This window comes from Rhinichthys klamathensis, unplaced genomic scaffold, assembly GCF_029890125.1.
Source record: "Rhinichthys klamathensis goyatoka isolate OS25496 unplaced genomic scaffold, OSU_Roscu_1.1 h1tg000137l_1, whole genome shotgun sequence".
In the NCBI taxonomy this organism is placed as follows: domain Eukaryota; kingdom Metazoa; phylum Chordata; class Actinopteri; order Cypriniformes; family Leuciscidae; genus Rhinichthys; species Rhinichthys klamathensis.
This window is the reverse complement of record NW_026606672.1, coordinates 1,288,328-1,312,368: the sequence shown is the minus strand read 5'-3', so window position 1 is coordinate 1,312,368 and position 24,041 is coordinate 1,288,328. Positions and strand designations below refer to the sequence as shown.

General features: G+C 36.0%; 4 protein-coding genes across 13 annotated transcripts in view; 1 reads left to right on the top strand and 3 right to left on the bottom strand.

The window, feature by feature from the left end:
* Window positions 1–472: 472 nt before the first annotated feature.
* abcb9 (ATP-binding cassette, sub-family B (MDR/TAP), member 9) lies at window positions 473–8,131 on the bottom strand. The gene is made up of 11 exons (XM_056257423.1): window positions 7,467–8,131; window positions 6,355–6,469; window positions 6,118–6,248; window positions 5,523–5,728; window positions 5,120–5,317; window positions 3,779–3,907; window positions 3,509–3,697; window positions 2,700–2,873; window positions 2,312–2,471; window positions 1,039–1,175; window positions 473–927 (listed from the first exon to the last, which is right to left on the bottom strand). Exons 1-11 carry the CDS (start codon window positions 8,095–8,097, stop codon window positions 619–621), a joined length of 2,379 nt encoding a protein of 792 aa, XP_056113398.1. The 5' UTR covers window positions 8,098–8,131; the 3' UTR covers window positions 473–618.
* A 2,285-nt stretch (window positions 8,132–10,416) lies between these two features.
* On the bottom strand, window positions 10,417–13,397 carry zgc:113436 (uncharacterized protein LOC503528 homolog). 2 transcript variants are annotated; one of them, XM_056257418.1, is made up of 8 exons: window positions 13,123–13,397; window positions 12,323–12,516; window positions 12,096–12,207; window positions 11,856–11,997; window positions 11,729–11,783; window positions 11,383–11,640; window positions 11,158–11,274; window positions 10,417–10,955 (listed from the first exon to the last, which is right to left on the bottom strand). In XM_056257418.1, the coding sequence occupies exons 1-8, from the start codon at window positions 13,289–13,291 to the stop codon at window positions 10,734–10,736; spliced, it is 1,269 nt and encodes a 422-aa protein (XP_056113393.1). In that variant the 5' UTR covers window positions 13,292–13,397; the 3' UTR covers window positions 10,417–10,733. The 2 variants fall into 2 exon arrangements, with proteins under 2 accessions (XP_056113393.1, XP_056113394.1); XM_056257419.1 differs by having other exon boundaries at window positions 12,367–12,516; window positions 13,123–13,264.
* A 355-nt stretch (window positions 13,398–13,752) lies between these two features.
* Window positions 13,753–16,206, top strand: ogfod2 (2-oxoglutarate and iron-dependent oxygenase domain containing 2). 3 transcript variants are annotated; one of them, XM_056257421.1, is made up of 7 exons: window positions 13,753–13,945; window positions 14,025–14,081; window positions 14,177–14,287; window positions 14,373–14,478; window positions 14,581–14,705; window positions 14,852–15,109; window positions 15,830–16,200. In XM_056257421.1, the coding sequence occupies exons 1-7, from the start codon at window positions 13,832–13,834 to the stop codon at window positions 16,100–16,102; spliced, it is 1,044 nt and encodes a 347-aa protein (XP_056113396.1). In that variant the 5' UTR covers window positions 13,753–13,831; the 3' UTR covers window positions 16,103–16,200. The 3 variants fall into 3 exon arrangements, with proteins under 3 accessions (XP_056113396.1, XP_056113395.1, XP_056113397.1); XM_056257422.1 differs by having other exon boundaries at window positions 13,785–13,945; window positions 14,033–14,081; window positions 15,830–16,201; XM_056257420.1 differs by having other exon boundaries at window positions 14,373–14,705; window positions 15,830–16,206.
* A 1,065-nt stretch (window positions 16,207–17,271) lies between these two features.
* The window catches only part of slc4a5a (solute carrier family 4 member 5a), a 54,612-nt gene continuing 47,842 nt past the window's right edge, over window positions 17,272–24,041 (bottom strand). For 6 of the 7 annotated variants that reach the window (XM_056257412.1, XM_056257416.1, XM_056257410.1 and 3 more), the window contains 7 exons: window positions 23,617–23,730; window positions 23,334–23,495; window positions 23,068–23,246; window positions 22,222–22,294; window positions 21,559–21,627; window positions 20,277–20,450; window positions 19,797–20,006 (listed from right to left, as the gene is read on the bottom strand). In XM_056257412.1, coding sequence (XP_056113387.1) covers window positions 19,812–20,006; window positions 20,277–20,450; window positions 21,559–21,627; window positions 22,222–22,294; window positions 23,068–23,246; window positions 23,334–23,495; window positions 23,617–23,730 — 966 coding nt within the window. In that variant the 3' untranslated portion in view covers window positions 19,797–19,811. Of the gene's footprint in view, window positions 17,453–19,561; window positions 19,618–19,796; window positions 20,007–20,276; window positions 20,451–21,558; window positions 21,628–22,221; window positions 22,295–23,067; window positions 23,247–23,333; window positions 23,496–23,616; window positions 23,731–24,041 lie in introns of those variants that run through there. The other variant, XM_056257417.1, reaches the window with a different exon arrangement.

Below are 24,041 nucleotides of genomic sequence, written 5' to 3'. Positions count from 1 at the left end.
CGTGACGTCAACTGGCACATCAGCGCAAGGTCTCGAGAATTTGATGCGCACAAACTTTTGAAAATTATAATTACGTTTCTGATATGTCTTTACATCTGTGCAAGAGGAGTTTTATCTGTCTCTTTATCTATGAATTTGAAGAGCTCAAATTTAAAAAAACTAAAACTGAAAAAAATTAAATAAAGCTAAATAAAAATGTATAATAATGAAAAAAGCACGTAATAATATTACTAAAACTTAAAGTAAAATTCAAATGAAAGCTGAAAATATAAAAATAAAAGCTACTATAAACTATGCAATATTAACTGTGTTAGTATGTGGGACCTTTATTTAAAAAAAAACAATCTGTCCATCAATTCATTTTATTTCCATAACTACATTTAATAACATAATTAAATTATCTCAGATATTTACATTTGAAACAAATGTACAGTACATCAAGTATATCAAGTATGTATTGCTTAAAGCTTTATGCAAGGCAGTACCCCAGTCTAGTAAACATACTCTTTGACAAGCAAAATATGTGATATATCCCAAGATACGATTACATTTATAATAAAATCAATCTAGGATTAAGGCCTTCATACCAATAATTAGGTAAAGCATGTCAATTTTCTCTTAGTAGCGTGCTTCATACTCAGTGTCACTACAGTCCTCTTCGCTCTCCTTATCTCCTTCCTCCAGCACTCGAGGTGGGGCTGGCGATATTTTGTGACCATCTGCATCTATTTCACTCCCCAGGATCTGCCTCTGCACTAGCTTACAGTACAGGCCTCCCCTGGCCATAAGTTCAGCATGAGGGCCCTGCTCCACCACAGAGCCTTTGTCGATCACCAGAATGTTGTCGGCTCTCTCCACTGTGCTCAGTCTGTGGGCAATCACTAAAACCGTGTGCGCACGCATCAAGTTGTTCAGAGCCTGCTGAACCTAAAACAAAGTAGTAACATGAATGAAGTCTACTGCAAGACTAAAAATACGTATGTTCACTTGAGCCACGGCCTTTCAATATAACAGCCTCTCAAGATCAACAGCTCTTACTATGTATTCGCTTTCTGAATCCAGTGCACTTGTGGCTTCATCCAAAATGAGAATGCGAGGGTTTCTGATGAGAGCCCGAGCAATTGCAACTCTCTGTTTTTGCCCACCAGACAGCTGAGTGCCCTTCTCTCCGACCCCTATAACAGAGGGCAGAGCAGCATGATGAATTATGAGCCAAACTCTGATACAAAACATGTGTCAAATAAGTCAAAAACATCCAATCAAAAGGAAGTGTTTGAATATCTATTATAGTCATTATAGCACTGCATAAGGTATTTAAGGCAGATATGGAAGATTTTGTGTTAAATCTGAATATGGTTTAAGACACATACACTACAAGTCAAAAGTTTTGGATCGGCAAGATTTGGAATGTTTTTAAAAGAAGTCTCTTCTGCTCACCAAGGCTGCATTTATTTGATTAAAAATAAAATAAAAAACAGTAATATTGTACAATTTAAAATATATATATTTCATTGTGAATATATAGTAAAGTGTAATTTATTCCTGTGATCAAAGCTGTTTTCAGCATTTTTCCTCAGCACCATTACTCCTGTCTTCAGTGTCACATGATTCTTTAGAAATCATTCTAATATGATGATTTGATACTCAAGAAACATTTCTCATTATTATCAATGTTGAAAACAGTTATGTGCATTTTTATTTTGGGATTCTTTGATGAATAGAAAGTTCAAAAGAACAGCATTTATCTGAAATAGAAACCTTTTGTAACATTAAACACTACCGTTCAAAAGTTTGGGGTCAGTAAGAATTTTTATTTGATATTTTTGGGGAAAATAAATTAAATAAATCAATACTTTTATTCATCAACGATTGATCAAAAGTTACAGTAAAGACATTTATAATGTTACAAAATGTTCTGAATGTGACATTGAAGACTGGAGTAATGATGCTGAAAATTCAGCTTTGATCACAGGAATAAATTTCATTTTAAAATATATTAAAATAGTTGTTTTTTTATCCAATAAATGCAGCCTTGGTGAGCAGAAGAGACTAGAAAAATTTTAATATAAATATTATGATATAATATAATGGGTGTGTGTCTGTGTGTATTTATATATATATATATATATATATATATATATACACAATTACACATACATAAATGGGTGTGTGTAAACACACATAAACATCTATATAATAAATATAATAATATGTATGCACAGCACACGTTATATAAACAAAGACTTTTATGTTCGATTAATCGATTTGACAGCACTAAATATAATATAATATAATATAATATATAACTAACCAGTGTCATAGCCTCTGGAGAGGCCAGTTATGAAGTCATGTGCATTGGCATTAATGGCAGCTCTGATGACCGCCTCCATAGGAGCTTCAGGTATACCATAGGAGATATTCATCTGAACAGTGCGGGCAAACAGAACAGGCTCCTGACCCACCAGTGCCACCTATAAAAAAAACAAAGCACTAACATCTCTAATTTGCTTTTGACTAGGCCACTTCACCAACAACTGCTGCCCTCTTATGGTCATAGAATGTACTACAAGCTGCATTGAAAACAACACTATTACAGATAAATAAAAAAATATATAAATTTCTAAAATTGTATTTACAAAATAATGTATCCATTGCATTCAAAATGTAGAATGACAGATCAACCTCAGAATATATCCCACCTTAGAGTGATAATATTTGTGCTGGTAGGTGTTCACAGGTCGGCCGTCCACTAGCACTTGGCCTTGCTGAGGGGCATAAAAGTTCTCCAGCAAACACACACATGAGCTTTTTCCACCACCAGAGGGCCCTACTAGTGCAGTTACTTGCCCTGGGCGAAGACTGAAGGATACATTCTGAGAAGAAAATGTGGGTTCAGTTTCCTTCTTAGATGTATGTCTAGGAATTCTCTTACTGATTCACTAGCATATCGGTATAAAAGTAAAACAAATAAAAGTAGCATTTAAAGTAACTTGCAAAACACAATTTGCAAGGACAGTCTTTGCTGCTCCCAACTTAAGTCATCCATAGCAACCTGAGTTTAAGCGTTATGCTCAGGGGTACAATAATGATCAAATATATATCAATAATTCTGCAGTTCATAGGTTTTTTCTACTTTACATAATTTGGATGCTTAGCCTTTGTGTTTTTAGCCAAAATCATTAACATTTATCAGCCCTTACACAGTGTCCTAAATAGGTGCAATGCAATAGGATTACAGCAAAAAGCTATTTATCCATTTACACTGAATGTGACAAAGTGGCTCAACATGACACTATCACGGCCAATGAATCAGAACATATTTTATGTGGCCAGAAACCAACAAACATTTGGCTTTACATAATTCTTTTTTTTTTTTTTTTTTTTTGAATTTTAGCATTACCACATAATGCCTTGATAAGATATGGTTATCTTAACTAGTGAACATGGCAAGATATCTCCAAATAAAATATATACCTTGCACTTAAAGTCTACCTTCAACAAAGAATACCTTCAATATTTCCATCTCTGGTCGTGTTGGATATGCAAATGTCACATTTTTGAATTCCACCCGGCCTTCAAGCGTCTCTGGAGCTTCTTGACCATCAAGGCCATCTTTAGGTTTCCTGTCAATATATTCAAACACTTTCTCGGCAGCGCCAACGCCTTGCATCAGACCTGTGTACACCGATGATATACTCTGTAAAAAGACCAGAGTGTTTCAGATTCATCATTTGAGTTTCATTCACACGTGTACATTTTAAAAGTAAAATCAAAGTACCTCCAGGGCCTCTCCAAGCTCTAGCTCATAGATGACAAAGGAAATAAGGGTCCCTCCGCTCATCTGATTTGTCACCACTAGGTGGCCTCCATAAAATAGGACTGCGACTTGTAAGGCCAGCTCAGAGATCTAAAGAAATGAAGAAAGAAGAAAGATTGAAAACTAGTGTAAATGTGGACTTGAACCTCTAAAATACTTTAAGCCCTGGTTTCACAGAAAGGGCTTAGACTAAGCCAGGATTAGGTCTTAGTTCAATTAGGGCATTTGAGTAGCTTTTATAACACGCCCTAGAAAAGAAAAAAAACATTACTGGTATGAATCTTGAGACAAAACAAAGGCACTGACATATTTTAAGATATGTCAGTGCAAGTTGCTTTCTGTAAAAACAGCTCAAACATGCATTTTAGTCTGGGACTAGGATTAAGTCTTGTCTGTGAAACCGGGGGTATATGTGGCAAAAATTTAGACTAACTGTGAAGCAAAGGGAGAAGCCATGGGAAATAAATTATGCTGCAAAAAGCAACGGGAAATAAATGATGCTGCCTTCACGTGCTATCTGAAATTTCCTACGTCCCACTTCTAAAGTTGTGATTACGATCTCGTCGCATTCAAGTGCTTTGTTGTCGGAAAGAACAGGAATCATGAAGGACGCCAGTTACTGTACATAAGCCACTGAGTTAAGACTGTGTCTGACCAATTAGCAATTATTAAGAGCTAATCATCCTTACTTTCCGGATTCAAATTAGTCCAGTCTATCCTTTTATGTAACTGACTTTAAAAAGTTACGACCAGTCTTGAAGAATTTAAATAGATGACTAACTTGTAAGACTAGTATTATTATCAGTTTCTGCAAATGGCCACAGGTTTATTCTTTATTGAGAAAATCTTATTAAAGCCAAAATGATATTTAGCGTCCCATTCATTGACAACCATATAAACATTCACAGTGCTATCTAGATAGTCAGTTTGCTGACCATTCTGGAACTTCGGTCAAATACAGGCTATTTTGTGTATAAAACATACAATACGCTTCAAATGATTATTCATATTTGTAAATATGCACTACATTGACGGGAAGACAAGGCTAATAAAGATTACCATTCACAGCAGCAACCATGTTTAAAGATTATGGCACGCCCAACTCGGGAACTTGGGTATCAAAATTATCCTCAAACTTCCCAGTGGTAGCTAAATATGACTTGACAGGGTGACAGATTCCAAAACTAGAAAACTCATATTTACGATAATTCCGATAGCATGTGCAGGCAGCATTAGAATGTATAACTAAGGATTCTGTGAGGACAAAGACTGAAGGCTTTGTTAAACCTTCAGGATACCTACATAGCTTGACCACATGAAGCAGGCGTAGGCAACCGCTTGCTTCTTATTAAGAATGAACATCTCCTGCAGTCTGCTGTAGTATGAATCTCCCTCCTCGTCCTCATTAGCAAAACTTCGCACTGTTCTCATGGCTGATATTGTTTCCTCTGCCACTTTATTGGCCTGAGCCAGTGCTGTCTGAACTTCTTTGGTTAATTTCTGTTGAACATCACAAATGTGTAATGTTAATCTTTTAGTACGAGTACATCTTTTGTATCAGTGCATGAAATGCTATTATATACATACTGTATATACAGTATAATGTGCATTTGTGAATAATGAAACAGCATAAGCTACTATATACTATAATGCACCACTTTCTATTATTTCTATCAAGCTAAGTTTTTGCATATGCATAACTTGCCTTGTAATACTCTCCATACAGTTTGGAGACCACAGCTATATATGGGAAACCCATGATGGTGACTACAGACAGCTTCCAGGACATTCCAAACATGAATATGAAGATGCCCACAGATTTCACAAAGCTACGCAGGAACAAGTTCACATTTTGTGAGATGAGGTCGCTCACTTGAGTAGTGTCTGAGGTAAGTCTAGAGGTAATGTCACCTGTAAGGCAAACCATTGAGTGCTGAATCATTTATGTGTTCTGCACTGAATGTTTTTCACTGGTCCAATGGTCTTCTGATAGCATAACGTTAAAAACAACACTGAATTTGCATTTCTTTAAGGCAGCAAAATAATAGCATTAATGTTATAGGTAAGCTTATGTTTTAGGCTTTGGTTTCTTTGTAAATAAAATGCAGCATCACATGTTTTCTGTTGGCTGCACACAAGAATCAACACAATAGTTATAAGGAAAGAAGACAAGGACAATCACAAATGAGTATGCAAATGTAAGAAAAAAGATCAGTATGCAAAATTATAGGCCTACATGTTTTGGTACAAATATAAGTAAATATGTTTGATAAAAGATATGATTGGAGCTGTAATATTACCTGTATGGTTGGCATCAAAGAACCCAATATCTTGATGCATTAGTGATCGGAAGAGAAGGTTCCGAAGTCGAATGTTCAACCTGGCAAACGTAACAGAAAAGACTCCTCCACGAAACCCAATGGCTATGGAGCTATAAAAAAAAATAATAAAAAAACTTGATGTGTTTCATGAGATCTCTATAGTGCTGTCTATAAAAATGAGTAATTGAGGGAAAAGTCAAATCCAGAATTGCTCACCTGACCAAAGCCAACACACTGAGAGTAATCATTGGTTTGGCAAAATTATCCATGCTTTTCTGGATAACTATGCCATCTATTGCTTGCCCCGTGTAATAAGGTATAAAAGCTTCACCTATGGAGAGGAAAATAAAACATTAACTGTGCGCTGAAAAGTACTTGAGATGAGAACAATATGTTAAACAATATAAAGTGCTAGATGTGCAACCATCAAAGTGTGACAAATCCTGGCATTCACAAGCATGTAATGACTAGAGTAAATATTACAGCATTACACTGCAATGATGTGCAATCTAACAGTACTCAGACCGTTAAGTTTAGAAATCCACAACTGCTGGGGTGAATATGATGAAAATGTGACTTGAAAAAGGTACATAAAAACTGTTATACACACTACCGTTCAAAAGTTTGGGGTCAGTAAGATTTTTCATTGATCAAGGATGCTCTAAATTGATCATTTTGAAAGCATTTAAAATAAATGATGTTCTTCTGAACTTTCTATTCATCAAAGAAACCTGAAAAATGTCTCATGGTTTCCTCAAAACTGTTTTTGACATTGATAATAATAAACCATTCTTGGGCACCAAATCAGCATATTAGAATGATTTCTGAAGGATCATGTGACACTGAAGACTGAAGTAATGCCTGCGGAAAATTAATTTGTAATAATATTTCATAATTTTATCATTTTACTGTATTTTCCATCAAATAAATGCAGTCTTGGTGAGCATAAGAGACTCTTTTCAAAACATGCTTTAAAAAAGTATATTGTTCTGTATATATTAAGTATATTTAAATATTTTTACAGCATTTATTAATGTTACTTAAAGTTGGTGTTCATTTTTAAATATACAAGTGTTCGCTTTTAGTCCGTTAAAATCATTGTTCTTTGTTAGTTCATATTAAATATTGTGTTAACTAATGCTAATGTATACAACCTAATTGTACAGTTACTATACATTTCATCAGATTGTTTATAGAGAATGACTGCTGGGCCAATTATAGCAAGGCCTACTGTTAACACAAGTCTGATCATGGAATTATGACATGTTTACTTCATTTATTACATTTCTTAGAATATAGCTGTGAGAAACTGTTGAGAGTGAACTTACACACAGCAGATAGGAGAAGAAAGAAGAAAGCAATGGCCAGCAAACCCGAGTCCTTCTTACAGTATGACAACAGACGGCCGATTGTGGCCCCTGAATGAGGAGACTCTTTCTTTGATTTCCTGCTCTTCTCACTGGACTCATCTTCTGTTTCAATGCCATCCACCAACCCCTCCGTCTCCTCGCTGTCCTCTCGGTCAGACACAGCATTGGGAGTCTGTGACAGCAGATTCCATGAGATCATGATGCCTATTGCTGATGCACAAGTCCAGGAGAACAGACTGAGGAACCAAGGGTCATACATCAGAGCTCCCTCTTCAGAAAACATCAACAACTTGGCCAGAGCATAAGTCATATTGGTAAGGCAAATGAGGGCAACCAGCGTCCCCAGGTTTGACACCCTCCGTGGACCATCGTTCCTGTTAAAGAACACCCCGATAGAGCCCCCGAAAAGAAGACTGACCCGTATGAGAACAGTTCCCCACAAGTCCAGTGTTGAGCGGTGTATGTCAAAGTCTTCTAATTCATCTGAAAATATATCAAAACTTGATCCATGGACATACAATATTGTAGTGACCATAATATCCACTAGAGTGAACACCAGGCTGCCACTGAGAATCACAGCAACCCTCATTTTCCAACACCTGTTGAAGAGGTTACTGCACCACACAGACTAGCTCTCCTAGGTAAACGTGAGCAGCAAAATTCTTTATGGAAATGATTTCAATAGAGTAGGTAAATGACACAGCGTGAAACCAGATTGACAGGTCTGGACCGTCTGGTTTGATAAAAGGAGCGCGCGTGAAACAAACTCTATGTCAATGTACTGCGCCTGTAAAGTTGATTCGCTGGCCTGCGCAGCTTGACACCCGGCACTAGCACAGACTCATTCATTAGGGCAGCATAGAATATCTAACGTTATATGTAAATCCTTTTTCCGTCTAAAAAGCAGCTCATTATTTCCTTTGTAAATCAACCTTCCCGGTACGATAATAAAACTCATATTAGTCACACAATATCCAGTTCACATCCATCGTCTCTCCTTACCAGTGCAGCTCAATGACAGGAAGGGGGGGAAATAATACTGTACTGAAGCCCCGCCTCCGTGACAACTGACCAATCAGAGAGTGCTCTGGTCACATTGGTAAAATACACAGGTAGTTACACATTTTGATGGAAAGCGCGTGAGGGCAAATTTTAAAATGGATATCATAATTGTATCCGTATTGTATTGTTTATTGTATTTTATTGTGCATCCAATATATTGCATCTCCAAAGGTCGAGCATAAACTGAGCATTTCACTAATTCACAGTAGACATTTTGAAAGGAAAGTAAGTGCTACAGTGAAAAACTACTATTAACTACAAACTCTAATTTACAATATATACTATATAATATAAAATACAATAAATACCCTTGGGGGGTCATATATTGAATGTGCACTTGTAATGTAAGTTACGTCAAATCTTATATTTTAAAAAAAACTGTACTCTCGGATATATCAAATAAATGGCTTAAAGAGATTACACTATTATGACTGTTCTTTAAAACACTTTAGTACGCATTTAAAAAGTGCACTTTGTAATAAATTCATACTAAAAGTTTTACTTTATAGTACATTTTAAATCGTTGTTTATATGAGGAACGAAGTACTCTTATGTTGATGTAGCCTATACTAAAGTGCTTATATTAATTTTAACTGTAGTGATATTTAAAGTTAATATTTGAAATACTAAATTACAAATGTATAATTACAAATAGAATACAAGTTTCAAAAGAAATTACATTATATTTTAGTATAGCATAGTTAGTATAGTACATTCGGCAGTACACTTTCACAACTATATTTCAGACAATAAGTAATTATGAAATTATAAAGTACTTAAGTCCTACTTAAAAGGCACTATTGAGTTCAACTTATTGCATTTAATATAACTTTAAACTATAATGTCTGTTCATTTAATTGTTATTAACATTTCGTTTGCATTGTATATTCTTTCAAAAATGTATTTTTCATAACACTCTTTTTTTAAGTATACTAAAGTGTACTTCTTTTTCACAAAGGTTATTTTATTTTAAGAGGATTTTTTTTTTTTTTTCAAATAAAAAGTATGAATAACCTTTTATTTTATGGGGAAATGTGCATTCCCAGAATGTATTAAAAAAGTAGCACTGCACTTTAGTCACCTCATGGATTTCTGTTAGATCACCACTGTTGTCATCAACACAGTAAAAACAGATTTTATTGGCTCAAATATGTTGGTGTTTTAACATAATATAATTTAATATTTACAGTTAGAAACTAAAATATCACCAAAATGTCTCCCATAATTCTTATACATACAGTATAACATTGTCAGTGCATTTTTTTTAAAGTTCTAGCAACCACAGCTGTCAGTTTTTAGCATAAATTTAACAAAAATGTTGTACAATGGATGTGCGAATACACAATTTTAAACGAGAACAGAGCGTTACAACATTAAACGGCTTCACTTTAAAGACATGTCGCCATTTTGCAGGCTGTCCCAATGATGACACAAGTAACAAGCTGAGGTCAGCCCTATTATGAAATCAGCTGCAATCCGTGGCTGCATTCTTGCACCTTCGTTTCAACTGTTATTTCAAAGGCAAACAGAATGTTGCACGAGATGTATCACATTGGCCGCAGAGCTGACTGAATAACTGATTAACAAATCCATTTATTACAAACGAAAACAATTGTTGGATAAAATGATGAAGCACATGTAAAGAAATTTATTTGCAAATTCAGACCCACCATTTGAGGAAAAAAAAGTTAGGCAAAACAACAACTATTTTCTGTGGTAATGAGCACATAATATTATAACCTATGTTTAAACAACATTCTTACAGATAATACTGAAATATCGGTACTTCAGATGACTCATCCAAAGGAAATACAGAAAAAAAGAGTATCTTCTGGTACATGAGTCACCTAAGCAAAACAAACATGGGTGTGTAGTTCAGTAAAAGACTAACATAATGACCTCACTTTGTAAAAAATACTATTCTGTAAAATAATAAGCACAATCTAAGACCATCATCAGTGTCAATGAACGCCTTGAGCTGAAACACAATATTTGAATCTTTACATCTACATTATGTGCTGAAACACAAAGCAAGTATGAGTTCATCTACTTAACATGCTCTCTGTGGACCACCTTACTGGTCTTTGAGCTGTAGTCTATGCAAATACACTTTGCGGATAGTGATCAGTCACATCAAAGATTTTCAGTGCACATCAGTGTCTGTTAGAGGATATTCTTGGCTTCAGATACATTCTGTATTGTGGTTAGGACAGTATCCACAGGAAAAGACAAGAAGAGGCTTTCCTTAAGCTTTTTTGCTGAGGGCGATTCCTCTGCGCTGAACAATGGGTTGGTCACAGTGAGAGTTATGGAGGGCATGTTTCTAGCCTTGCGTTTTGCATTTTTCTTTTCTTGTCTGTAGGCGACATTCATATTTGTAACTACCTGTATAGACAAAAATAACATTATCAGGAAACTAATTTCAAAGCTTGTCTGCACTACAATCAGTGTTTTTAGACATCCTTTTTGAATAAACGCTAGTAGTTACACATGCACTATGGAGAATGGGACACATGTCTAACTGATCTATTATTAGTAATGGGACTGGAGAAGATTTTAGCTACACAAACAAATGCTCAGACTTTACCAGCTGTTTGATGTTATTCTGTTGCTCCTGCATGGTGGAAAGAAAAGAGTTTGTGTCCTCTTCATTAAGCGTATCCTCCTCCTGGTCCTGATAGCAACTAAGAGCATCAAACTTTGTCTTTAAAAAAATGAACAGAAATTGAAATGTCTGTAACTTCTTGCTTACCGTATTAAAACATGAATCCATGTCAGTGTATTACTATATCTTAAAAGTTCATTCTCTTACCTCACTAGATATGCTGGCTTTTCTGTTGAACATTAAAAAGTGTGGTGTAAATTTTGTCGTAGGGTTGACTGATGTCCTGAAGATGGCCAAAACTGGATCAAGAAAATCATCCCATTCTACCTGTTTCTCCACCACCATCTGTTTTATGGCATCTCTCAGCAGATTACTGCTGCGATCATACAGTGCGTTCCTCTGCGGCAGATCTACTGGCACCACTCTTAATGCTATGCTCCATCGGTCACACAGGTGCTTTGTAACCTAAAATAATGAATAATAATAATGCTATGAAAATAGAGTTAATCCCCTGTTTTGCATAAAAGTTTGGTATTTCAACAAAAGTTTTTACCTCCTCACAGAAGTCAGCACTTTGAGAGCAAAATATTGTCTTTGCAGGGCCAAATCTGAAAAAAAAAAAAAAACATTTTAGCATATCAGCATATTTATTCTTTATTAATGGTGCAATGTAACCTCACCTGCAAATAGATGATGAAATGCATCGTGCAATACAGAGACCATCTTTCTTTTGTACAGGAAAGGCCTCTACCCATTTACTGTAGTAATCTGTAATAATAACAATGTGTGTATTCCCTCCATGTACAGTTCCTGGGAATGGACCTGTTTTCAAAAACAGCAAGTGAAGACATTTGGTTACGCTCTAGAAATTTGTCCTGCTAACAAATTAGACATCTTAAAAGTCTCTTACAAACTTTTACCGATTATTTCAATGGCCAAAATGTCCCACGGACCATCCACCTTTATGGGTCGTACCGTTCTGGCTAGGTTTTTACTCCGCTCTGTGTGTTGACAAGTTTCACATACTTTAATCTGAAAAAGATGATTCAGTGACGTAGATAAACGTAAACACATGTAGATAAATAATATGAGAGTGACAAACACATCCATTCCTAAAAGTATCAGGATAGTGATATCCACATCATACCCAATCCACAACATCCTTGACAATGCCAAGCCAGTAGTATTTACTCTGAATCCTGTGAACAGTCTTCTTCTGTCCCAGGTGATGCCCAATGTCATTGAAGTGACACTCCAGGAATATTTGTCTCTTTCGCTCTGCCTCAATCACTACTTCTCGCTTTTCTTCTTTCTTCGGTCCCACATAATATAACCGGCCATCTATTGAATTTATGATAGAGAAAGGTTAGAGAGGTAATAAAACTAAATAAATCACTAATCACTCAGTAAGACCAACTAAACCGTTAAAAAAGCGTGGAACGTTGCTTATGTTGCTTTTAAAGACTGTTTTATATACTAGAATAGACTGGATAAAATGATCAACTCAAACATCAGGAGGAGATTTGTATTCAACAAATACTCAATATGAAGGCTATGTACTAGTAAATAGTTTCAGTAACCCCCATTATTAGCTTATATATTGAAACCAAGAGCAATTTAAAAAAAATTAAAAGCATGTAGTGTAAATTTTACAAAAAAGGGTAAAAACTATGTGATTATGTCTGGTGATAATTATATGGCAATATATTGACAATTCCTAGACAGGTGAATTTTAAATCTAGGATAATGTTAATTGTTTATACTATTTTATAAATATACTAAGTTAACACATAACAGGCCAATATATAGGTATGACATAGCCTACAGGTCTGCCAAAGTTAAACTTTACAACATTGTTTCCAGGAAATAACGTTACTGTAAAACACTAAAAGATTAACAACAGATTACTGACATTCAGAATGTAACATTTGCAAGCTTTGCTCTCACCGTCAATCATAAATTTCTGAGCATATCTTTTGAGATTTTTCTTGCGAATAGGGTTCATGGTTTGAGGATAACAGCCCTCGGCAACAAAAGTGTAAATGTCCCCCAGTCTGTTTGAGCTGGACTCCACCACCTCCTCTTCGGCAACTGGCAACGAGTCCACACTCAACATTCTGCTGCGAATACACGGTCCCAGGATTTAAATACATAACAGATGGTACAGCTAAATAATCGTCCAATTTTAAAATTCAAAACAACAGAAGCGATTTGCCTTGTACTTGCGCGTGCACATACACTACACAACAATACTCGGACGGAAGGAATTGAGTGACGTACCAGGAAGTAAACTTAACATTATCTTTTATCACTCTTGGTATGTAGCTATCGCTCTTTTCAGATACGAACTGATACAAAATTTGCCTAGAATATTTATACTCATATACTTGAAAAACAAATTGTAGTGTTATCAGAGGTTTTGCGAAACTGTTTGTTTCTTTACGGACATATTTGTGGTTGTTCCAAAACAATCATTGAGTAACGTTAGGCGGAGCTCTGAACAGATTGACAGTTCAACTTCAAACTGGTCTGGTTACTCTGGTCGAAATGTGTTCTTGTTCGCTTAAAATCTTTCAAAAGTCGTAAATATTACGTCTGAATAAATATATAGCAGTATGCAGTTAGACTCGGAGTAGTCAAATCTCAATAATACACCATGGAGAGATTTTACACATGCAGTTGCTTTTTCAGAGATAATATTTTTCTTGAGGAATACAAACTTCATGTTCGTTTCGTCTCAGAAAGCCAGTTCAGGAATGATTATCAAAATGTAAGTGACAACACTGGCTAATGCCTTCATGTTAAATACTTTGCCATTTCTCTCTGAACACCATTGACATTTGCTTAAGATCCTCAGATCCCTGGGCTGTGTGTCTGAGTCTCAGTTCAGAGACGTGATTGGAAAGGTGAGTGAGCTCTCGAGAGCAGAAATCCCTCTTGCGGTAACGTTGGAGATCAAGGCTGTCAGAGTGTGCTTATTTACTCCGTCGTGTATTTATAGATTCATGCAGAAATTGAGAGACGCCAGAATCATAAATTGAAATCAGCAGAGAGAGCAGCTACCATAAAGGAGATTTATACACCTCTACATCAACATGTTTATCATCTACATGTAAGTTACATAGAATCAGCAGTACGGGTAGTCTATGATTAAAATCTTTCATTGATATACTGTAATGCCATTTATCCCCTGCAAGGAATCATTCCTGGCCCCAGAGCTTTTACAGCTGGTCAAATACTGTGCTTCAAGTGATGCAACCGTGGAAGGACTAACGTTATTGAAACTCATCCAGACAGAAGCAGGTGAGCTTCTTTACTCATGCTCCAATTTAGACCGTTTGACCATCAAATCATGGGAAATAAATCACGTCAACAAAAAAATTCTGTTTACTTTATATTTTGCAGCACCAAGAGTCTTCAGATTCCCAGTGTTCAGAAAGGAATTCTGCAATGACCTTATTGAAGAGCTGGAGCATTTTGAACAGTCTGATGCCCCAAAGGGCAGGCCGAACACCATGAACAATAATGGGGTACAAGTTTTTATCAATATACACATAACCAGTTCTCATGTGGTTGAGATTGCCATCAAAATGCAGACTAATATATTGTTCTTTGTTTTATGCCAGTCGAGTCATAATAGTAATAACAATAATTTAACATCTCTAAACAAATTCAGATTCTTCTTAATGAACTGGGCTTTGATGAGAGCTTCATCACCCCACTGAGGGAGGTGTATCTGCGTCCACTCACGGCTCTGCTCTACAGCGACTGTGGAGGAAGCTGCCTGGACAGTCACAAGGCTTTCGTGGTCAAGTATGCTATGCGTGAAGATTTGGAACTCTGCTATCATTATGACAACGCTGAAGTCACTCTAAACATATCACTGGGGAAAGACTTTACAGAGGGCAACCTGTTCTTTGGAGGCATGAGACAGGTGCTTATAAGACAACTTTTTGAGATTTCCCAGACAGGGTTCTTTGAAATTGAAAATCTGTTTAAAATCTGCTTGTAACGATAACTAGAGCAAAATTATAATTCAATTGGAATTTTATATTTTCCTAATATGTCAATACTCTAATTATGGGTATAAAAAGATGCTGTCAACTTAATACAAACAAAATACTTAATTTCAGATTTTTTTTCAAGATGAATTTTTTTATAATACATTCAAATATACATTTTATAATAGGCATTTTAATGATTTGGTAAGGCTTAAGAGCAGTGACTATAAATGACAATTATTTACCACGTGGTCTTCATAATATCATCTCTAATATTTTTTCACACACAAACTAGTATAAATCAGTCAATATATATATATATATATATATATATATATATATAATTATATTATTATTTTAGAAAAGGGTTCCCTCAAACTAGGGGGTCCTTTGCATCAAAAAGTTTAGTGTAGTCTTTTGTTTAATGCATACAAGCTGTTGAAATGAAATATTAGTATCACATTCCCCATTCAACTACCCTAAAAGAGCAAGCAAATAATTTCTTCAAGAAGAGATTTTATTTCATGATTATAGAACACATTAGTTCACTTTACAAAGACACTAACAGTTTTGGATGAAACATCACAATCATGCGGCCTAGTAATGTACGATAAAGATGTATTTACAGTGTCCTGACTGCGCGTTTGTCTTAGGTGCCTCTGAGTGAGACGGAGTGTGTGGAAGTGGAGCATCACGTGACTGAGGGTCTGCTTCACAGGGGCCAGCACATGCACGGCGCTCTGCCTATCTCTTCAGGCACACGCTGGAACCTGATCATATGGATGCGAGCTTCACGTGAGAGGAACAAACTCTGCCCTATGTGTGGTAAGAGACCCACGCTAGTGGAGAGTAACGGATTCAGCGATGGCTTCACTATGGACCCTGATGGTGACACTAGTAGAAATGTGTCATGTTCTTTAACATGATGTTGTTCAGTGCTGTTTTTGTCTAATTTATGGTCCTTTGCTCAGTAGTTTGGCAATCAGGACAAAATATGCTTTTCGTCCAGTGTGCCTTTTTCAAAATCAGTACCAAAGGCGTAAATGTTGTTTTATATTATTGGGTAATTTTGACTGCAAATGACCTGATTAAATATTCAGTTGATTGTAAATGTAGTGGTTTTAAGCCTGCTACTGTATTTTAGTCCGTATCTTATCTTAGGATGAATTATTAATATATACAAGGGATTTTTGATGTACAATAAACAAACAGAAAAACACATTCTAATGTATATGGCTCATATGTACAAAAACATAATTTCAGTAAATATTTTTAGTCTTAATTTTTAAACCTTAACCAGAATTCAAGTTGTCAGGAGACAGAATTATTGCATCTTAAAACAGTTATTTTCTTCCTCCAGAGGTTAAATCTCATCAGCATCAGCAAACATCATCCATCATTTGCAACCTGCCCAGTTTCACATAGTCATGCACAGAATATAAAAATACAGACAAAACATCCCGCTTACACCTAACACTGCACACACAAGCATTCTGAAACGTTCAAACAAACAAAATGAAAGGCCAAAATCTTTTCTTTTTTTTTTGGTTGTTTCTTTCCCCAACTTTGATTTTTGAGTGTTATAAGCAGGAAAAGAAAGGGAAAGCAAGGAAAAGCATGACTTCGGAGAAAGGCAACACTACTAGACCCAGAGGTATAAGCATTTAACGGGGAAAACAAAATCATAATTGTAAATCTCTGTAATCAATCATATTATCAAAGATACTGGAATCTTGAAAATAAAGCTGATCTAGTTTTCACATTATCTATGGTGTTATATTGATAACAATTAGTTCAATTTACTGAATTTGCAGCAAGTTTTAATTCCTTTGGCTTTTAAAATAAGAAACAAAAATCCATATTTGATGCATACATAGCATAAATTATACACTCTGGCTCAATGTTTACCCTTTAAAATAATTCAACCACTGACTTCTTATGCCATGTCACAGTTGTGCTATAAAGTGTTGTCTGATCCACTCTGTATCTTAAGTTAAACATGAACATGTATTAGCAACACAGTAGCTTCAAACTAGCTGAGATGGAGCGTCCAATATTCCACACTTTTCACAGCTCCACTACTGGAGATTTGACATTATAGTGTTGTTTCGCTGCTCATGTCCCTGTGATCCCTGTGTCTGCCTCTAGGGTTAATATCTGCATCTTCATAGTCGGACTCCATCTCAATCTTCACCTGGGGCACGGGGCAAGACATCCCTCTGGCCAGTGGCATCGACGGGGACGATGGACAGGAGATCTTCAGGTGCAGAGTGATGCTGTGGAATGGCAACTTCCAGTTACAAGTGTGAGGAGGAGGAAAAGGAGGAGGAGGAGAGGGTTATGGCAGGGATGGAGGTACAGCTGAGCTGAGTATCAGGATGGGGAGCAGGGAGTCTGTATTAAGATTATAGATGCAGGTGACAGAGACGGTGTGACTGCACAAATGTTCCAGGGGAAAGATTTGGGATCAGGGCACACCCAAATCAGAAAGAAGGCTCAGTATGATGTCCTATAGTGTTTCATATTATGCGTTAAGGAGATAACTAACGTGTTTAAATGCCATAATTACTTGGGCCATAAACAATAAGGTTCTACTTTAACATTAATTAATGCATTAGGAATCAAAATAATTTTGGTTATGTTATTTTTTACAAATATAGAATATATAAAGTAACATTACATTTTTTGACAGGAATGTTAAAAAAATGGTCAGTATGATTTTAAATTTTAAATTAAACCAGTCTTATTTTTTCTCCAAGGCAGCATTTATTTGATCACAAATACAGTAACTAAAGTAATATTGATAAGGGTTTTCTATTTCAATATATTTTAAAATGTAATTTATTCCTCTTATGGCAAAGCTGAATTTTCATATTAGCTGATTTGTTCAAATATTAAAAAGTTCTGCGGCTTAATATTTTCAGGATTTTTTTTATTAATATAAAGAGCAGCATATATGTGTATATATATAATTTTTTGTAGCAATGTAAAAGTCTTTACTGTCAGTTTTGACCAATTTAACATCGTTGCTGAGAAAAGTGTTAACTTAAAAAAAAAACTTACTGACCTCAAACATTTGAACAGTAGTACAAAGCTATTGCATATAGAAAATACAAAAAGTGTTGTTATAAAGAAAGACGATTATGAACAATGGTATATTTATAAATAATATTATCCTAGATTAAAAAATTATATAATACCTAATAAAATATCTAATGCAATAACTAAAGTTAACAAATCACCATTAATACTAACACTTACTATTCTATATATCCATTTTTTTTTTAAACTTGCTACGTGTACTGTGCTAGACTAACTGGGACTAGTCACAGCATTTGCATATTGTTGCCCAATTGTTAACATGATTGCTTCTATTGTTCTCCTCATTTGTAAGTTGCTTTGGATAAAAGCGTCTGCTAAATGATTCAATGTAAATTCAACCTTTGTTAAAGTGAAGACTTCATCCAAACCATGCCCCCTGAACAGCAATGCAGACATGAAACCCAGCAGATTTTACATTTCTACATCAGAGTGATACAGAGGAATGCATTTGGATACGTAAATGGGTTTTGGATATAGTGTAAGAAAAACCAGGCTGGGAAACCTTCATAAAACAAAACATTCTGTATAAGCACTCTTATTGGGACCACAATCACACAGGAGAAAGAAACAACCAAAATTCCTTGAAAGAAGTAAAATACATTGTTACATTAATAATCACTTTATATCTACTAAAAATGTAAAGTTTTAGCAAAAAAAGTAAACCAAGTAGGGTACATTAATATATTCAAATAACTTTTCTCACTGGCATCTTTCCCAGTATTTCAGGTAAATAAACTGAAACTGTACACACATCTAATTATGCAAGTTAAGTAATTATTATTTATGTATGCCGTTTCTTTGGGTGTGAAAATGTAAAATGAAAGTAAAAACATATGAATAACAATAAATAAATAAAAAATTATAACAGCATGCAAAGTAAAATACTGGTGGATGCATGAAAACAATTCTATCTGCATTGCTTCAAAGCGCATGGCAAGGGAAAAATCTATAGGTAAATACTCAAATAATATATGGCAAAATACTGTATACAGGGGATTGCATGACATTTTATTGGTCTTAGCAGTTATACATTTAATATTCTGAGCTGCCTCTCAATTAGCATCTACTACTATGTAAATATTAATGCAATATTTAGTATTATTAAATGTAGAGTGGTAGTGAGTGGAAGTGTATTTAAGAGGAAATGCTCATTTTAAAAAATCTAATAAAGTAAGTATCAGTGGTAGTAATTGCCTGGTTGGCATCGTGCCGCCCACTCTGAGTTCGAGTCTGGCGCCTGTAGGAGGTCACGGTAGGGAACGTGTAGTTTGAGCACACAGTACCTGCGATCCAAGTCTGAATCACTGGGGGAGCAGTTTGTATAAGGTTGGTACTTGTCCTGTGGGCCAAAGAATGGAGAAAGATAAGTATCTGCATGTGCAGAATGTGTCAACTTTGAACAGTACAAAGGCTTTTCTCCACCAGAAGGTGGCACCAGTGAAACACAATGCAATAGTGGATCTGAAATATAGACCGTTTTTGGGTGAAGACCAAAGATGACTTTAGTCCAGTCTGCACTCTCAGCTTGGGTTTTCAGGCTACTAAAACACTTACTTCTTCTTCACCGACATCCCCTGCTTTGCCTTTCTTTTTGTCCTTCTTGGTGTTCTTTTTGTCCTCATCCTTTTTCTTCTTTTCCTTCCCAGGCAGGATGTCGTCCACCCATGCCAGATCGTGTTGAGAAAAGACCATGTCCAACATCTTTCGTACCACCATGAGACCAAGAATCTGAGGGATCGAGAGACAGAAACTGTTTATTAGTAACTTTAATGTTCATTGTCTTTAAAAACCTAGAGAGGTGAATTAAATGCTTAATCACAGAATTTCAGTTGATAAACAGAGTGGCCTATTCACAGTGTGATTGAACTACAAAGTGCAATCATACAAAGTACAATGATCCTTTATATCCAGAAAGCTTGAAACTTGTATTGTTTTACGAGTCATGATATACATGAGTGCTTACGGGATTATGTGTGGCAATATAATATGTTACCATACCATGACCGGGAAGATGATAGCGAGGAATGTGGATTTGAGGACCCAGAGAACAGCTAAGCACACAATCTGCACCAGTGTGAACAGGTGGACTCTCCTCAGCGGCACATGACGCAGGTATGAAAAGTCTGGCTGGTGTTTTGCTGGCATCATGATCAGTTTGATCCTATCCCAGAACTACAAAAGACCAAATGTTTGATTAGATATACAGTGGACAAAAAGGGAAAATCTGTCATTATTTACTCAACCTCATATCATTCCCAACCCAAATACTCTTTCAATCTAATGAAAGTGAATAAGGACCAGGCTTGTTGAGTTCCAAAAGGACACGTCAAACCAATCTGATTCACTTTACAAAATGTATCGATCTGAATGATTTGTTCACAAATTGGATGGATCTGGTTCTCAAATGACTTAATGATCTGGTTGCAGTTCACTTGAGGGGAAGATTATTAGTGAATAACAACTTACATTTTGATCTTTTCCTCACATAAAACTATCGAATGGCTTTAGAAGACTTTAAATGTAGCGCAAGAGTCATATGGATGACTTTTTATGATGTTTGGGTCCTTTTTGTAGCTTGAAAACAAAGTCATTCGTGTTTGAAACGACAGGATGAGTAAATAAATTTTCTTTAAACATGTACTGATTTTTTCTTCCCTCTTTTTTAGTCAAATTTGTTCCCCCTCACTTATTTAAGACAATTAGTAATTCACATTCCAAAGCTTGTCACATAAAAAAAGAACACTTTTAAGTTTAAAGACAACATCAGCTCTCAGGCATTTAGCCTCAAAGCACTATTAACTTAAATACATTTGTATTCATTCAGTATAGTTACAGTCTCCGTTCAAGATCCATAATTTTGCCATTGTCCTCCTCTTGTTCTCTAGCTGACATTAAACTAGACTACTAGAGCACAGCAAAGAAGCACCTGGCCACTGCCAAGCTACAAGAGGGTGGATTCTCACTGCAGTCTGACAGCCTCATCAAAATGCAGCTCAAAATTGCCTCAGTAAACCCAGCCAGCATGCAAATATCCATTCCCACAACACCACACTCTTCTTACCCTGCACTGTCACAGAGTGGAGAAATCACTCATTTCTAATCACTAAACACAGTTGTAGAGTGCATACAAATGAGTGTTCCACTCACACTCAAAGTACAAGTTGTGATGTTTTCCTTGTAAAGTTTGCTATGATATTAAAACTTTGCAAGTACATTGGCTATTAGAGCTGTTCCGGAGGGAGGAGGGGTTGAAAAAGGTTATATCCCTAATGGCACTTACTTGGATGCCACTGAGAGAAGCAACACCCATGTAGAGGAACACTCCATACAAGACTGGCATAGGAATGAACTATAAACAGAAAAAGTACACTTCAGCTGCCAAAGCAACAGCAGTTACACTTAAAGTCAGCATGAAAACAAAACGGACCCTATTTAATCATATAACAGTTTAAAAACATTTCAACTGCATTTAAAGTCACATGAATAATAACAATAAAAAATGTTGTTGAATGCCATGGCCATAAGTGTAATTTCATCCGACCAATTGAAGATGACTTTCAGGACGATATTCTATGTTCACTTTAACTGTTTTAGAAATTCAGTATTTTAAGTAAATACATACAATGTAAATGTCCAAAAGTTTAGGGTCAGTAAGATTTATAATCATATAGCAAGAATGCATTAAATTGATCACAAGTGACAGTAAAGACAAAAAAAATATTTCAAATAAATACTCTTTTAATCTTTCTATTTGAAGATTCCTGAGAGGGGGGGGGGGGGGGGGGGGGGAATATCAGTTTCCACAAAAAAAGATAGTACAGCTAAAGCAGAGTAGATCATACAGACATCTTCAGTGAACATTTTTTATGATAATAATGGCTGATCTACCCTAAATGTTAGGTCAAGTCAGTATTAATTATCTCTGTCATTTCAACAAGCTCACTTGCAGAATGGGCGCTAAGAAGATAGACACTCCTGTCATCACAAACACCAGGATTCCTGTCAGTCTTTGTTCTCTGTAATTGGAAGAGAAGCAGAACAAAAATAAAAGAGAGTGGAGAACTGTGATATATGTACTGAACAGCCACAATTTATTCAATGTATTTGTGTCATTTGTGTTGTAACTATACCGTGCACAATAACAATGTAGCTACAAGCTACTTATGTTACTTTGGTAGCCACTTAAGCAAACACGTTTAGTGTTTAGTAGGCATTTTTTACTTAAACATAACAATTGTCGATTAACACCAGACATGTAAACAGTACATAAAAGTATTTCAGTGTTCCCAACCATCTACGGTACATTTTGAGGTTTGACTTCTGTTCCATGTACATTAATTACCATTTGGATATAAATGTGACCCTGGACCAAAAAAACAGTCACATGGGTCAATTTTATGAAATTGAGATTTATATGAATAAATAAGCTTTCCATTGATGTATGGTTTTTTAGGATACAGAGATACAACTATTTGAAAATCTGTAATCTGAGGATACAAAAAAATCGATCATTTTGACCCATACAATGTATTGTTGGCTATTGCAACAAATATACCCGTGTGACTTGTGACTGGTTTTGTGACAAATGTGGTCCATCTGCTCATGTAAATTAGATTTTATGACAATCAAGTTTTGATAGCCCACTCTCATTAACCATTTTATAATTTATGGCTTTTATTAAAGGAAATACTTAATGTCGTTAGCTAAAAATCACTTTTGTTTTTTCTGTATTGAGCCAATCAGAAACTATCAGTGTTGAGACCTTCTATGGTTGCCATGTCTGTCTCACCTCACACCCAGGAACTGTGGCTGTTCCCCTGGAGCACTAGACTCGCTCTCCATCTTCAGCGAGTCAATGTGAGCGATGGATATGACAGTGGCTGCCACGTACCACGGCAGGCCCATAAAAGAGCAGGCTGCCATCAGAATGCCCACCCACAGTAGATCCAGGTGATACCCACAACCTTTCTGTAACAAACAGATAAGGAAATGTAAGGAAGTCAATGGAAATGAAAAGAACAGGAGTGATTAGGGACCTTCTCACTGCATGGATACCTTTAACTTATTTTCCTTGCGGTTTACAATGACAGCACTGATCTGCTGATCCATGAAGATGAGGATAGTTACGAGGAGAGCAGGGACGGAGCTTGCCAGGTAAACCCACCACGGATTCTTTCCGAATGGCATCACAAACCAACCCCGGTCAGGGCGTGTGGGCTACATGATTTGAAAATAAAATAACCAATACACCTTTGAGAAAAACTAAAGAAGAAGCTTTATAGTCACAAAAAAAAATCAAGATCAGTTTCTTTCTTCAGAACATGCGAGTTACTCTCACCTTGAACTCTGTGGGCACAATGAGTTTGGGTGTTTTCAAACCTATAAGCATGTCCAGCCCCACAAACGTCATGATGGACATGAAGATGGAGAAGTCACTAATTAACTTCCTCAGCTTGATAGAAACAAAACATATTAAAATAATAAATAAAACACATAGCTGCAGCTTCTGAAATATAGCACAATGCCGTTGAAGAGATACGTATAACATACTGGTCTGCAAGCCTGCCACCTTTCTATGAATTGCACAGTTTTGAATGCAAAAATGAAAGAGTTATTTATTTATTTAATGCTTGCACTCAGAGACTGAGAGACTGATGCATGCTTCCATTCCAAACACATACACTGCGTCCAAAATCAAATACTTCCCTACTATATAGTATGCAAAAAAGTATGCCAAAACTGTACAGTAGTATGTCTGAATAC